This window comes from Scyliorhinus canicula, chromosome 7 (genome assembly GCF_902713615.1).
Source record: "Scyliorhinus canicula chromosome 7, sScyCan1.1, whole genome shotgun sequence".
Lineage (NCBI taxonomy): Eukaryota > Metazoa > Chordata > Chondrichthyes > Carcharhiniformes > Scyliorhinidae > Scyliorhinus > Scyliorhinus canicula.
In genome coordinates this window covers 206,090,391-206,106,916 of record NC_052152.1, presented here as the reverse complement: position 1 = coordinate 206,106,916, position 16,526 = coordinate 206,090,391, and the positions used below count along the sequence as shown (strand labels likewise).

Genomic DNA, 16,526 nt, shown 5'->3' with positions numbered 1-16,526 from the left:
GGCATGGGATAGTGGGAAATTTGGCCATTTGGATAACGAACTGGCTAACCAATAGAAGTCAGAGAGTGGTGGTGGATGGCAAATATTCAGCTTGGAGCCCAGTTACCAGTGGCGTACCGCAGGGGTCAGTTCTGGGTCCTCTGCTGTTTGTGATTTTCATTAATGGCTTGGATGAGGGAGTTGAAGGGTGGGTCAGTAAATTTTCAGACGATACGAAGATTGGTGGAGATCTGGATAGTGAGGAGGGCTGTTGTCGGCTGCAAAGAGACATAGATAGGATGCAGAGCTGGGCTGAGAAGTGGCAGATGGAGTTTAACCCTGAAAAGTGTGAGGTCCATTTTGGAAGGACAAATATGAATGCGGAATACAGGGTTAACGGTAGGGTTCTTGGCAATGTGGAGGAGCAGAGAGATCTTGGGGTCTATGTTCATAGATCTTTGAAAGTTGCCAGTCAAGTGGATAGAGCTGTGAACAAGGCCTATGGTGTGCTAGCGTTCATTAGCAGAGGGATTGAATTTATGAGCCGTGAGGTGATGATGCAGCTGTACAAAACCTTGGTACGGCCACATTTGGAGTACTGTGTGCAGTTCTGGTCGCCTCATTTTAGGAAAGATGTGGAAGCTTTGGAAAATGTGCAAAGGAGATTTACCAGGATGTTGCCTGGAATGGATAGTAGGTCTTACGAGGAAAGGTTGAGGGTGCTAGGCCTTTTCTCATTAGAACGGAGAAGGATGAGGGGCGACTTCATAGAGGTTTATAAGATGATCAGGGGAATAGATAGAGCAGACAGTCAGAGACTTTTTCCCCTGGTGGAACAAACCATTACAAGGGGACATAAATTTAAGGTGAATGGTGGAAGATATAGGGGGTATGTCAGAGGTAGGTTCTTTACCCAGAGAGTAGTGGGGCCATGGAATGCACTGCCTGTGGAAGTAGTTGAGTCGGAAACATTAGGGACCTTCAAGCGGCTATTGGATAGGTACATGGATTACGGTGGAATAATGGAGTGTAGATTAATTTGTTCTTAAAGGCAGCACGGTAGCATTGTGGATAGCACAATTGCTTCACAGCTCCAGGGTCCCAGGTTCGATTCCGGCTTGGGTCACTGTCTGTGCGGCGTCTGCATATCCTCCCTGTGTGTGCGTGGGTTTCCTCTAGGTGCTCCGGTTTCCTCCCACAGCCCAAAGATTTGCAGGTTAGATTGATTGGCCATGATAAATTGCCCTTAGTGTTCGGTGGGGTTACTGGGTTATGGGGATAGGGAGGAGGTGTTGACCTTGAGTAGGGTGCTCTTTCCAAGAGCTGGTGCAGACCCGATGGGCCGAGTGACCTCCTTCTGCACTGTAAATTCTATGATAATCTATGATTAATCTAGGACAAAGGTTCGGCACAACATCGTGGGCCGATGGGCCTGTTCTGTGCTGTATTTTTCTCTGTTCGATATGTTGTCTAAGGGTGCTATTACCTCTATTTCCAGTTAGCAATCTGGGTCTCCCTTCCTTTATCACCCACAACAAACTCAAATCAGAAAGCAACCCTGAACGACATCCACCAGCTCAGTTCCAGACTGCTGAAGCAGTCACAAGCCTGCCCCATCCTTTACCTTAAAGGAAAAATGAAAGAGCTTGCATTTATATTCAACGTATCATCTTTGTCCCAAAGCAATTTACAACAGTTAAGGTACATTTGAGTTAAGGTCACTGCTTTCACAAATGGGAAAGCCAACTTGTGAAAAGCAAGATCTCCTGTGCAGAATTGAAAGGAATCAGCAGTTTGACAAATTGAGCGAGTGGGCAAACGAATGGCAGATGCAGTATAATTTGGATAAATGTGAGGTTTTCCACTTTGGTAGCAAAAATGGGAAGGCAGACTATTGTCTGAATGGCCATAAACTAGGAGAGGGGAATGTGCAATGAGACCTAGGTGTCCTTGTACACCAGTCACTGAAGGTAAACATGAAGGTGCAGCAGGCAGTAAAGAAGCAAATGAAAATCACTTATTGTCACAAGTAGGCTTCAATGAAGTTACTGTGAAAAGCCCCTAGTCGCCACATTCTGGCGCCTGTTCGGGGAGGCTGGTACGGGAATTGAACCTTGCTGCTGGCCTGCCTTGGTCTGCTTTAAAAGCCAGCGATTTGTGGGAGGATTCGAGTACAAGAGCAGAGATGCGTTGCTGCAATTATACAGGGTCTTAGTGAGGCCACACCTGGAATATTGTGTGCAGTATTTTCTCCTTATCTGAGGAAGGATGTTCTTTCTTTAGAGGGAGTGCAGCGAAGATTTACCAGACTGATTCCTGGGATGGTCGGATGGGCGAATGAGGAGAGATTGAATCGATTAGGATTGTTCCCGCTGGAGTTCATAAGAATGAGGGGGCAATCTCAGAAACCTATAAAATTCTAACAGGACTGGACGGAGTAGATGCAGAAAGGATGTTCCCAATGGTGGGTGTGTCCAGAACCAGTGGTCACAGTCTGAGGATACGGGGTCGACCATTTAGGAGAGAGTTGAGGAGAAATTTCTTCACCCAGAGTGGTGGGTCTGTGGAATTCGTTACCAGAGGAAGTAGTTGGGTTCAAAACATTGTATGTTTTCAAGAAGCAGTTGGGTATAGGCAAAGGTGATCAAACGATATGGGGAGAAAGGTGGGATTAGGCTATTGATTTGGATGATCAGCTATGATCATAATGAATGGTGGAACAGGCTCGAAGGGCTGAATGGTCTCCTATTTTCTATGTTTTCTACTGGAGTTAAGTCAAGGGTGAAGAGTTGGCTGGTAGCACAGGGGAATTCCTCTGCTCTTCAAGTTGCGTCATGGGATCTTCTGCATTCACCGAAACTTCCGGCTTCACACTGTTCATGAAATCCCTACAGTGCAGCATAAGGCAATTCGGCCCTTTGAGCCGGCACTGACCCTCTGAGAGAGAGAGAGGCCCAATCCCCCAGCCTACCCCCATAACCCCACCAAGGGGCAATCTAGCATGGCCAATCCATCTACCCTGCACATTCTTTGGCCTATTATGATACCCTGGGCTTGTGCATGGTCAATTCCAGCCCCACTTGACCCGGAGCTACAACACAAGTGAATTAACCAACAGTTCTTAGAGAAATACCCAAAGTCTTTGGCCCTTGGCTGCCCAATAATTGCACTCACCAGGTTTGTGAATGTAAACACAATTACTGTTTATTTATGATAAAAACTATAATGAAATATTCAGCAATTACAACTGATTATCTAATTCCGATTAGCACTGCAGCCTCACGGCGCCGAGGTCCCAGGTTTGATCCCGGCTCTGGGTCACTGTCCATGTGGAGTTTGCACATTCTCCTCGTGTCTGCGTGGGTTTCACCCCCACAACCCAAAGATGTGCAGGGTCGGTGAATTGGCCACGCTAAATTGTCCCTTAATTGTTTTTTTTTTAGCTTGTATATAATTCCTAATTCCCCACTTAATGTGCTGCCCCCTCACTCTCTATAGACACACAAGGGGACAGGGGAAGGTGGGGGGCAGGAAAGGGAAGGGGGGGAAAGAGAGATTCTTCTAAAACACTGTTCCACACTCCTGTGCACTGTCTTCTTCAACAGGTCCGTGTTACGATTCATTCAGTGTACTGAGCCAGTATAAACACACATGTGCTCTAAACTAAAAAAATAGGTCCTTTTATTTCAGATTGGCAGGTGGAATTGGATGAAATAATGTTTCATGGAGGAGGGGGGTCACCCCTGCTAGCCCCATCTTGGATCACAACTGCACCACTCTCTCAATTCCACCAGGAATTACAAACCTACTGACGCCACTAATCCCATCGAGTATCACAGCCCCACTAATCCCATCGAGTATCACAGCCCCACTAATCCCATCGAGTATCACAGCCCCACTAATCCCATCGAGTATCACAGCCCCACTAATCCCATCGAGTATCACAGCCCCACTAATCCCATCGAGTATCACAGCCCCACTAATCCCATCGAGTATCACAGTCCCACTAATCCCATCGAGTATCACAGCCCCACTAATCCCATCGAGTATCACAGCCCCACTAATCCCATCGAGTATCCCAGCCCCACTAATCCCATCGAGTATCACAGCCCCACTAATCCCATCGAGTATCACAGCCCCACTAATCCCATTGAGTATCACAGCCCCACTAATCCCATCGAGTATCACAGCCCCACTAATCCCATCGAGTATCTCAGTCCCACTAATCCCATCGAGTATCACAGCCCCACTAATCCCATCGAGTATCACAGTCCCACTAATCCCATCGAGTATCACAGCCCCACTAATCCCATCGAGTATCACAGCCCCACTAATCCCATCGAGTATCACAGTCCCACTAATCCCATCGAGTATCACAGCCCCACTAATCCCATCGAGTATCACAGTCCCACTAATCCCATCGAGTATCACAGTCCCACTAATCCCATCGAGTATCACAGCCCCACGAATCCCATCGAGTATCCCAGCCCCACTAATCCCATCGAGTATCACAGCCCCACTAATCCCATCGTGTATCACAGCCCCACTAATCCCATCGAGTATCACAGTCCCACTAATCCCATCGAGTATCACAGCCCCACTAATCCCATCGAGTATCACAGCCCCACTAATCCCATCGAGTATCACAGCCCCACTAATCCCATCGAGTATCACAGTCCCACTAATCCCATCGAGTATCACAGCCCCACTAATCCCATCGAGTATCCCAGCCCCACTAATCCCATCGAGTACCACAGTCCCACTAATCCCATCGAGTATCACAGCCCCACTAATCCCATCGAGTATCACAGTCCCACTAATCCCATCGAGTATCACAGTCCCACTAATCCCATCGAGTATCACAGCCCCACTAATCCCATCGAGTATCACAGCCCCACTAATCCCATCTAGTATCACAGCCCCACTAATCCCATCGAGTATCCCAGCCCCACTAATCCCATCGAGTATCACAGCCCCACTAATCCCATCGAGTATCCCAGCCCCACTAATCCCATCGAGTATCACAGCCCCACTAATCCCATCGAGTATCACAGCCCCACTAATCCCATCGAGTATCACAGCCCCACTAATCCCATCGAGTATCACAGTTCCACTAATCCCATCGAGTATCACAGTCCCACTAATCCCATCGAGTATCCCAGCCCCACTAATCCCATCGAGTAACACAGCCCCACTAATCCCATCGCGTATCACAGCCCCACTAATCCCATCGAGTATCACAGCCCCACTAATCCCATCGAGTATCACAGCCCCACTAATCCCATCGAGTATCACAGCCCCACTAATCCCATCGAGTATCTCAGTCCCACTAATCCCATCGGGAATCCCAGCCCCACTAATGCCATCGAGTATCACAGCCCCACTAATCCCATCGAGTATCACAGCCCCACTAATCCCATCGAGTATCACAGCCCCACTAATCCCATCGAGTATCACAGTCCCACTAATCCCATCGAGTATCACAGTCCCACTAATCCCATCGGGAATCCCAGCCCCACTAATCCCATCGAGTATCACAGTCCCACTAATCCCATCGAGAATCACAGCCCCACTAATCCCATCGGGAATCCCAGCCCCACTAATCCCATCGAGTATCACAGTACCACTAATCCCATCGAGTATCACAGCCCCACTAATCCCATCGAGTATCACAGCCCCACTAATCCCATCGAGTATCACAGTCCCACTAATCCCATCGAGTATCCCAGCCCCACTAATCCCATCGAGTATCACAGACCCACTAATCCCATCGAGTATCACAGCCCCACTAATCCCATCGAGTATCACAGCCCCACTAATCCCATCGAGTATCACAGCCCCACTAATCCCATCGAGTATCACAGTCCCACTAATCCCATCGAGTATCCCAGCCCCACTAATCCCATCGAGTATCACAGCCCCACTAATCCCATCGAGTATCACAGTCCCACTAATCCCATCGGGTATCACAGCCCCACCAATCCCATCGAGAATCACAGCCCCACTAATCCCATCGAGTATCACAGTCCCACTAATCCCATCGAGTATCACAGTCCCACTAATCCCATCGAGTATCACAGCCCCACTAATCCCATCGAGTATCGCAGCCCCACTAATCTCATCGAGTATCCCAGCCCCACTAATCCCATCGAGTATCACAGCCCCACTAATCCCATCGAGTATCACAGCCCCACTAATCCCATCGAGTATTTTAGCCCCACTAATCCCATCGAGTATCACAGCCCCACTAATCCCATCGAGTATCTCAGTCCCACTAATCCCATCGGGAATCCCAGCCCCACTAATCCCATCGAGTATCACAGCCCCACTAATCCCATCGAGTATCACAGCCCCACTAATCCCATCGAGTATCACAGTCCCACTAATCCCATCGAGTATCACAGCCCCACTAATCCCATCGAGTATCACAGCCCCACTAATCCCATCGAGTATCACAGTCCCACTAATCCCATCGAGTATCACAGTCCCACTAATCCCATCGAGTATCACAGCCCCACTAATCCCATCGAGTATCACAGTCCCACTAATCCCATCGAGTATCACAGCCCCACTAATCCCATCGAGTATCACAGCCCCACTAATCCCATCGAGTATCACAGTCCCACTAATCCCATCGAGTATCACAGCCCCACTAATCCCATCGAGTATCACAGCCCCACTAATCCCATCGGGAATCCCAGCCCCACTAATCCCATCGAGTATCACAGCCCCACTAATCCCATCGAGTATCACAGCCCCACTAATCCCATCGAGTATCACAGCCCCACTAATCCCATCGAGTATCACAGCCCCACTAATCCCATCGAGTATCACAGCCCCACTAATCCCATCGAGTATCACAGTCCCACTAATCCCATCGAGTATCACAGTCCCACTAATCCCATCGGGAATCCCAGCCCCACTAATCCCATCGAGTATCACAGTCCCACTAATCCCATCGAGAATCACAGCCCCACTAATCCCATCGAGTATCACAGTCCCACTAATCCCATCGAGTATCACAGTCCCACTAATCCCATCGAGTATCACAGCCCCACTAATCCCATCGAGTATCACAGTCCCACTAATCCCATCGGGAATCCCAGCCCCACTAATCCCATCGAGTATCCCAGCCCCACTAATCCCATCGAGTATCACAGTCCCACTAATCCCATCGAGTATCACAGTCCCACTAATCCCATCGAGTATCCCAGCCCCACTAATCCCATCGAGTATCCCAGCCCCACTAATCCCATCGAGTATCACAGCCCCACTAATACCATCGGGTATCACAGCCCCACTAATCCCATCGAGCATCACAGTCCCACTAATCCCATCGAGAATCACAGTCCCACTAATCCCATCGGGTATCACAGCCCCACTAATCCCATCGAGTATCCCAGCCCCACTAATCCCATCGAGAATCACAGTCCCACTAATCCCATCGTGTATCACAGTCCCACTAATCCCATCGTGTATCACAGCCCCACTAATCCCATCGAGTTTCACAGTCCCACTAATCCCATCGAGTATCACAGTCCCAATTATCCCATCGAGTATCCCAGCCCCACTAATCCCATCGAGTATCACAGTCCCACTAATCCCATCGAGTATCACAGTCCCAATAATCCCATCGAGTATCCCAGCCCCACTAATCCCATCGGGTATCACAGTCCCACTAATCCCATCGAGTATCACAGCCACACTAATCCCATCGAGTATCACAGCCCCACTAATCCCATCGTGTATCACAGTCCCACTAATCCCATCGAGTATCCCAGCCCCACTAATCCCATCGAGTATCACAGCCCCACTAATCCCATCGAGTATCACAGTCCCACTAATCCCATCGGGTATCACAGCCCCACTAATCCCATCGAGAATCACAGCCCCACTAATCCTATCGAGTATCACAGTCCCACTAATCCCATCGAGTATCGCAGCCCCACTAATCCCATCGAGTATCGCAGCCCCACTAATCTCATCGAGTATCCCAGCCCCACTAATCCCATCGAGTATCACAGTCCCACTAATCCCATCGAGTATCACAGCCCCACTAATCCCATCGAGTATCACAGCCCCACTAATCCCATCGAGTATCACAGCCCCACTAATCCCATCGAGTATCTCAGTCCCACTAATCCCATCGGGAATCCCAGCCCCACTAATCCCATCGAGTATCACAGTCCCACTAATCCCATCGAGTATCACAGTCCCACTAATCCCATCGAGTATCACAGCCCCACTAATCCCATCGAGTATCACAGCCCCACTAATCCCATCGAGTATCACAGCCCCACTAATCCCATCGAGTATCACAGCCCCACTAATCCCATCGAGTATCACAGTCCCACTAATCCCATCGAATATCACAGCCCCACTAATCCCATCGAGTATCACAGCCCCACTAATCCCATCGAGTATCACAGCCCCACTAATCCCATCGAGTATCACAGTCCCACTAATCCCATCGAGTATCACAGTCCCACTAATCCCATCGAGTATCCCAGCCCCACTAATCCCATCGAGTAACACAGCCCCACTAATCCCATCGCGTATCACAGCCCCACTAATCCCATCGAGTATCACAGCCCCACTAATCCCATCGAGTATCACAGCCCCACTAATCCCATCGAGTATCACAGCCCCACTAATCCCATCGAGTATCTCAGTCCCACTAATCCCATCGGGAATCCCAGCCCCACTAATGCCATCGAGTATCACAGCCCCACTAATCCCATCGAGTATCACAGCCCCACTAATCCCATCGAGTATCACAGCCCCACTAATCCCATCGAGTATCACAGTCCCACTAATCCCATCGAGTATCACAGTCCCACTAATCCCATCGGGAATCCCAGCCCCACTAATCCCATCGAGTATCACAGTCCCACTAATCCCATCGAGAATCACAGCCCCACTAATCCCATCGAGTATCTCAGTCCCACTAATCCCATCGGGAATCCCAGCCCCACTAATCCCATCGAGTATCACAGTCCCACTAATCCCATCGAGTATCACAGCCCCACTAATCCCATCGAGTATCACAGCCCCACTAATCCCATCGAGTATCCCAGCCCCACTAATCCCATCGAGTATCACAGCCCCACTAATCCCATCGAGTATCACAGCCCCACTAATCCCATCGAGTATCACAGTCCCACTAATCCCATCGAGTATCACAGCCCCACTAATCCCATCGAGTATCACAGCCCCACTAATCCCATCGAATATCACAGCCCCACTAATCCCATCGAGTATCACAGCCCCACTAATCTCATCGAGTAACACAGCCCCACTAATCCCATCGCATATCACAGCCCCACTAATCCCATCGAGTATCACAGCCCCACTAATCCCATCGAGTATCACAGCCCCAATAATCCCATCGAGTATCACAGCCCCACTAATCCCATCGAGTATCTCAGTCCCACTAATCCCATCGGGAATCCCAGCCCCACTAATCCCATCGGGAATCCCAGCCCCACTAATCCCATCGAGTATCACAGCCCCACTAATCCCATCGAGTATCACAGCCCCACTAATCCCATCGAGTATCACAGTCCCACTAATCCCATCGAGTATCACAGTCCCACTAATCCCATCGAGTATCACAGCCACACTAATCCCATCGAGTATCACAGTCCCACTAATCCCATCGGGAATCCCAGCCCCACTAATCCCATCGAGTATCCCAGCCCCACTAATCCCATCGAGTATCACAGTCCCACTAATCCCATCGAGAATCACAGTCCCACTAATCCCATCGAGTATCACAGCCCCACTAATCCCTTCGAGTATCACAGCCACACTAATCCCATCGAGTATCACAGCCCCACTAATCCCATCGTGTATCACAGTCCCACTAATCCCATCGAGTATCACAGCCCCACTAATCCCATCGAGTATCACAGCCCCACTAATCCCATCGAGTATCACAGTCCCACTAATCCCATCGGGTATCATAGCCCCACTAATCCCATCGAGAATCACAGCCCCACTAATCCTATCGAGTATCACAGTCCCACTAATCCCATCGAGTATCGCAGCCCCACTAATCTCATCGAGTATCCCAGCCCCACTAATCCCATCGAGTATCACAGCCCCACTAATCCCATCGAGTATCACAGCCCCACTAATCCCATCGAGTATCACAGCCCCACTAATCCCATCGAGTATCACAGCCCCACTAATCCCATCGAGTATCTCAGTCCCACTAATCCCATCGGGAATCCCAGCCCCACTAATCCCATCGAGTATCACAGTCCCACTAATCCCATCGAGTATCACAGCCCCACTAATCCCATCGAGTATCACAGCCCCACTAATCCCATCGAGTATCACAGCCCCACTAATCCCATCGAGTATCACAGTCCCACTAATCCCATCGAGTATCACAGCCCCACTAATCCCATCGAGTATCACAGCCCCACTAATCCCATCGAGTATCACAGTCCCACTAATCCCATCGAATATCACAGCCCCACTAATCCCATCGAGTATCACAGTCCCACTAATCCCATCGAGTATCACAGTCCCACTAATCCCATCGAGTATCCCAGCCCCACTAATCCCATCGAGTATCACAGCCCCACTAATCCCATCGAGTATCACAGCCCCACTAATCCCATCGAGTATCACAGCCCCACTAATCCCATCGAGTATCACAGCCCCACTAATCCCATCGAGTATCACAGTCCCACTAATCCCATCGAGTATCACAGTCCCACTAATCCCATCGAGTATCCCAGCCCCACTAATCCCATCGAGTAACACAGCCCCACTAATCCCATCGCGTATCACAGCCCCACTAATCCCATCGAGTATCACAGCCCCACTAATCCCATCGAGTATCACAGCCCCACTAATCCCATCGAGTATCTCAGTCCCACTAATCCCATCGGGAATCCCAGCCCCACTAATGCCATCGAGTATCACAGCCCCACTAATCCCATCGAGTATCACAGCCCCACTAATCCCATCGAGTATCACAGCCCCACTAATCCCATCGAGTATCACAGTCCCACTAATCCCATCGAGTATCACAGTCCCACTAATCCCATCGGGAATCCCAGCCCCACTAATCCCATCGAGTATCACAGTCCCACTAATCCCATCGAGTATCACAGCCCCACTAATCCCATCGAGTATCACAGCCCCACTAATCCCATCGAGTATCCCAGCCCCACTAATCCCATCGAGTATCACAGCCCCACTAATCCCATCGAGTATCACAGTCCCACTAATCCCATCGAGTATCACAGCCCCACTAATCCCATCGAGTATCACAGCCCCACTAATCCCATCGAGTTTCACAGTCCCACTAATCCCATCGAGTTTCACAGTCCCACTAATCCCATCGAATATCACAGCCCCACTAATCCCATCGAATATCACAGCCCCACTAATCTCATCGAGTATCACAGCCCCACTAATCCCATCGAGTATCACAGCCCCACTAATCCCATCGAGTATCCCAGCCCCACTAATCCCATCGAGTATCACAGTCCCACTAATCCCATCGAGTATCCCAGCCCCACTAATCCCATCGAGTATCACAGCCCCACTAATCCCATCGAGTATCACAGCCCCACTAATCCCATCGAGTATCCCAGCCCCACTAATCCCATCGAGTATCACAGCCCCACTAATCCCATCGAGTATCACAGCCCCACTAATCCCATCGAGTATCACAGCCCCACTAATCCCATCGAGTATCACAGTCCCACTAATCCCATCGAGTATCACAGTCCCACTAATCCCATCGAGTATTCCAGCCCCACTAATCCCATCGAGTAACACAGCCCCACTAATCCCATCGCATATCACAGCCCCACTAATCCCATCGAGTATCACAGCCCCACTAATCCCATCGAGTATCACAGCCCCACTAATCCCATCGAGTATCACAGCCCCACTAATCCCATCGAGTATCTCAGTCCCACTAATCCCATCGAGTATCACAGCCCCACTAATCCCATCGAGTATCACAATCCCACTAATCCCATCGGGTATCACAGCCCCACTAATCCCATCGAGAATCACAGCCCCACTAATCCCATCGAGTATCACAGCCCCACTAATCCCATCGAGTATCACAGCCCCACTAATCCCATCGAGTATCACAGTCCCACTAATCCCATCGAGTATCACAGTCCCACTAATCCCATCGAGTATCACAGTCCCACTAATCCTATCGAGCATCACAGCCCCACTAATCCCATCGAGTATCACAGCCCCACTAATCCCATCGAGTATCACAGCCCCACTAATCCCATCGAGTATCACAGCCCCACTAATCCCATCGAGTATCACAGCCCCACTAATACCATCGAGTATCTCAGCCCCACTAATCCCATCGAGTATCACAGCCCCACTAATCCCATCGAGTATCACAGCCCCACTAATCCCATCGAGTATCACAGTCCCACTAATCCCATCGGGTATCACAGCCCCACTAATCCCATCGAGAATCACAGCCCCACTAATCCCATCGAGTATCACAGCCCCACTAATCCCATCGAGTATCACAGCCCCACTAATCCCATCGAGTATCACAGTCCCACTAATCCCATCGAGTATCACAGTCCCACTAATCCCATCGAGTATCACAGTCCCACTAATCCTATCGAGCATCACAGCCCCACTAATCCCATCGAGTATCACAGCCCCACTAATCCCATCGAGTATCACAGCCCCACTAATCCCATCGAGTATCACAGCCCCACTAATCCCATCGAGTATCACAGCCCCACTAATACCATCGAGTATCTCAGCCCCACTAATCCCATCGAGTATCACAGCCCCACTAATCCCATCGAGTATCACAGCCCCACTAATCCCATCGAGTATCACAGCCCCACTAATCCCATCGAGTATCACAGCCCCACTAATACCATCGAGTATCTCAGCCCCACTAATCCCATCGAGTATCACAGTCCCACTAATCCCATCGAGTATCACAGTCCCACTAATCCCATCGAGTATCACAGCCCCACTAATACCATCGAGTATCACAGCCCCACTAATCCCATCGAGCATCACAGTCCCACTAATCCCATCGAGTATCACAGTCCCACTAATCCCATCGAGTATCACAGCCCCACTAATCCCATCGTGTATCACAGCCCCACTAATCCCATCGAGTTTCACAGTCCCACTAATCCCATCGAGTATCACAGTCCCACTAATCCCATCGAGTATCACAGTCCCACTAATCCCATCGTGTATCACAGCCCCACTAATCCCATCGAGTTTCACAGTCCCACTAATCCCATCGAGTATCACAGTCCCACTAATCCCATCGAGTATCACAGGCCCAATAATCCCATCGAGTATCCCAGCCCCACTAATCCCATCGGATATCACAGTCCCACTAATCCCATCGAGTATCACAGCCACACTAATCCCATCGAGTATCACAGCCCCACTAATCCCATCGTGTATCACAGTCCCACTAATCCCATCGAGTATCACAGCCCCACTAATCCCATCGTGTATCACAGCCCCACTAATCCCATCGGATATCACAGTCCCACTAATCCCATCGAGTATCACAGCCCCACTAATCCCATCGAGTATCACAGCCCCACTAATCCCATCGAGTATCACAGTCCCACTAATCCCATCGAGTATCACAGTCCCACTAATCCCATCGAGAATCCCAGCCCCACTAATCCCAGTCCCGCCGGAGTTCCCAGTCCCACTATTCCCATTGGGCTTCACAGCCCAGATTGTAAAGTTCTTGTCTGCTATATAATTGGCCTTATTTTTAAATCGTGTTTACACTTTTCACCAGCCTTATATTTTTATATAATGCTTTAATTCATCTAATGCTCTATTTAACGATTGTGCACAGTCAGGGTTACTTGATGCACTAAACTAGATTGCCTAATGCTCGAGTCCGATTACCTTTGCTCAGGCGCTAAATCCAACACGTGGTGGTGACCTTTATTTCGCTGTAGCTCTTTGCTGTCTTCTTTGGTGGCACGAACTACTCACACACAAAAAGTGTTACTTAAACAATACTGTACCTACAAAGAAGAAATAGAGTCTATGAAACTGGCCATATTGCAGATTGTTTTTGTGCTGTCCATACTAGTCACAGCATCGGACTTACTGGTCATCCTAGAAATAATGAACAGGAAATAATATGTAAACTGATATTCTACAGATATAAAGCCTTAAAATCAGAATTTCTTTCAGGAGTAATTAGTCCAGCTGCCTGACCCTGTATAATTTTACAAACAAGTTGCAACACAAACAGGCCTGTGCTGATCCGACCGTAATGCTCCAGGCGAGCCATCCCCTACTTCCCCTCTTCACACCCTCTCAGACTACCCTTCTATTCTGATCTTCCTCAAGCTTAACCTCGCTCCCCTTTTGCGGGTATCTTTGCTTTTCATCTCAACTGCTTGCTGTTGTTGTAAGTTCCGTATTGTTACCATGCTGTGGGTAGCAATTCTTCTCCTGACAACATTATTGGATTTATTCCTTTCCGTTGTGAATTTATGTCTCCCTTGTTCTACCTCCACCACAAGTGGAAACATCTTCCTTATCAAACCCCTTCATGAAGTTGAAGCCCTCTTTTCTTTCACTCCTCAGCCTTCTGTTTTCTAGAATTTGAGAACTTCAGAACCTTGAGCCAGTTCTGTCACTTAGTGAGATTAGGTCTGATCTGTAACCTAACTCCATCCGCGTGCCTTGACTCAGTCCCTTAATACCCTTGGCCAACAAAAGTCATATTGCTCTCAGATTTAAAATGATTAATTGAGTTTACCTCTCCAAGTTTTCTTTTTGGAAGAGTGTTCACCCATTTGTACGGAGATGTGTTCCTTAATTTCTCACCTGAATGGCCGAGCACTGATTTTGGATACGAGAAAGCCAATGTATTCAGTCTTTTCTAATAACTATGGCCTCCTAGTTCAAATATCCTCCTTTTATAGATTTGCTTATTTACACTTTGTCCAAACCCTTTATACCCTTATTGTAATACAAAGACCAGAACTGTGCACAGTGAGTGCACCTAACCGTTTATTAAAGATAATCTCTTGCATCCATGCAGTCCTGAAGATGGAAACTACTGACCTGGTCGAGAAAGCAAAGCTCGCCGAGCAGTCAGAGCGCTATGACGACATGGCAGCAGCAATGAAAGCCGTCACGGAGAAAGGCGATGAACTCTCAAACGAGGAACGGAACCTGCTCTCCGTTGCGTACAAGAATGTAGTGGGAGCCCGTCGGTCATCATGGCGGGTCATCTCCAGCATAGAGCAGAAAGCCGAAAGCAGCGAAAAGAAGAAGGAATTGGCCAAAGTATACCGAGAGAAGATCGAGAAAGAGTTGCAGGACATCTGCAATGATGTGTTGGTAAGGTTATGCACTGCTTGTGGGATTGATGGGAGTTCAAAGGGGAGTTGAACAAATGCTTCAAGGGGATGGGGAAATGTGCTGGGTAAGGAGTAGGACAGTGGGACTAACTTTCCCTTTAATCTTCCTTTGCTATGGCGGCCTGCTGCTTTTTGGACTGTGCCCTCCCTTTAAGATTATTACACGGCCACCCTTCTTAAAGGGAATGTTGCTATTCTTTTTGCCACCTGTGTGGCAAGTTCCTGATTGTTCCTCAGACACTTAGCAATGCCGTTTAGGGGGGACGTTGGGATTCATTGATTAGAGTCAGTTCAGGCTGATGGGTTCACCAACCCCTTTCGATGCTCCGACAGTCCGTAAGCAGGCATTAAGGTGAGATAGCCTGGCCCTTGATTGGTGAATCCATTTATTGCTCCCCAAGTGGGGCAGTTACAATCAGAACTCTCCTTGTAATAAATTACATTTGTGGATTTTCTCATTTTCCAATTTTGCTGAAGGTCAAATTAAATTCATGCAACCATGATTGCAGTGAAGTCTGGGAATTATTAAGTAACATGTTATCCAGTTATTTCTCCATGCAGATTTGTTGCTTGCTTTGGAATTATTCCTCCAGTTGAGATCAGTAAGAAGTCTTACAACACCAGGTTAAAGTCCAACAGGTTTTTTCAAACACGAGCTTCTGATTCACCTGAGGAAGGAGCAGTGCTCCGAAAGCTCGTGTTTGAAACAAACCTGTTGGACTTTAACCTGGTGTTGTAAGACTTCTTGCTGTGCTCACCCCAGTCCAACGCCAGCATCTCCACATCATGGCTACCATCCAGTTGAGATGTTTGGGACTTCGCTCAGTCTCTTGGACCTAGTTACATTATGTAAAATTTTAAGTTCAGCACTCTGGCTTTGTGTTGGAACCTGGCTTTCCCTTTAGTGTAAGAAATAATTATATAATGGAACCATTATTATTCAGAATACTACCTCGGTGAGATCGTCACTGTATCATTGAGAGCCCATGAACAATGCTTTCTGTAGCTTATTTTCCTTGCGCTTACGGAACTTGAGTTTCTGGGGCGGAGCACTCTACATTGTTCCAGTTGCTGGTTGAACGATCTAACCCCATTATGCTGAATAGTAAGCATGGGATGCCAAAGGGTCCTGGTTCTGGTAAACATACGCCAACTACCGAA

General features: G+C 48.7%; 1 protein-coding gene across 3 annotated transcripts in view; it reads left to right on the top strand.

Moving 5' to 3' along the window:
* The window catches only part of LOC119969748 (14-3-3 protein beta/alpha-1-like), an 81,694-nt gene that overhangs the window by 42,695 nt on the left and 22,473 nt on the right, over nucleotides 1-16,526 (top strand). For all 3 annotated transcript variants that reach the window (XM_038803789.1, XM_038803788.1, XM_038803790.1), the window contains exon 2: nucleotides 15,044-15,345. In XM_038803789.1, coding sequence (XP_038659717.1) covers nucleotides 15,052-15,345 — 294 coding nt within the window. In that variant the 5' untranslated portion in view covers nucleotides 15,044-15,051. The remainder of the gene's footprint in view (nucleotides 1-15,043; nucleotides 15,346-16,526) is intronic.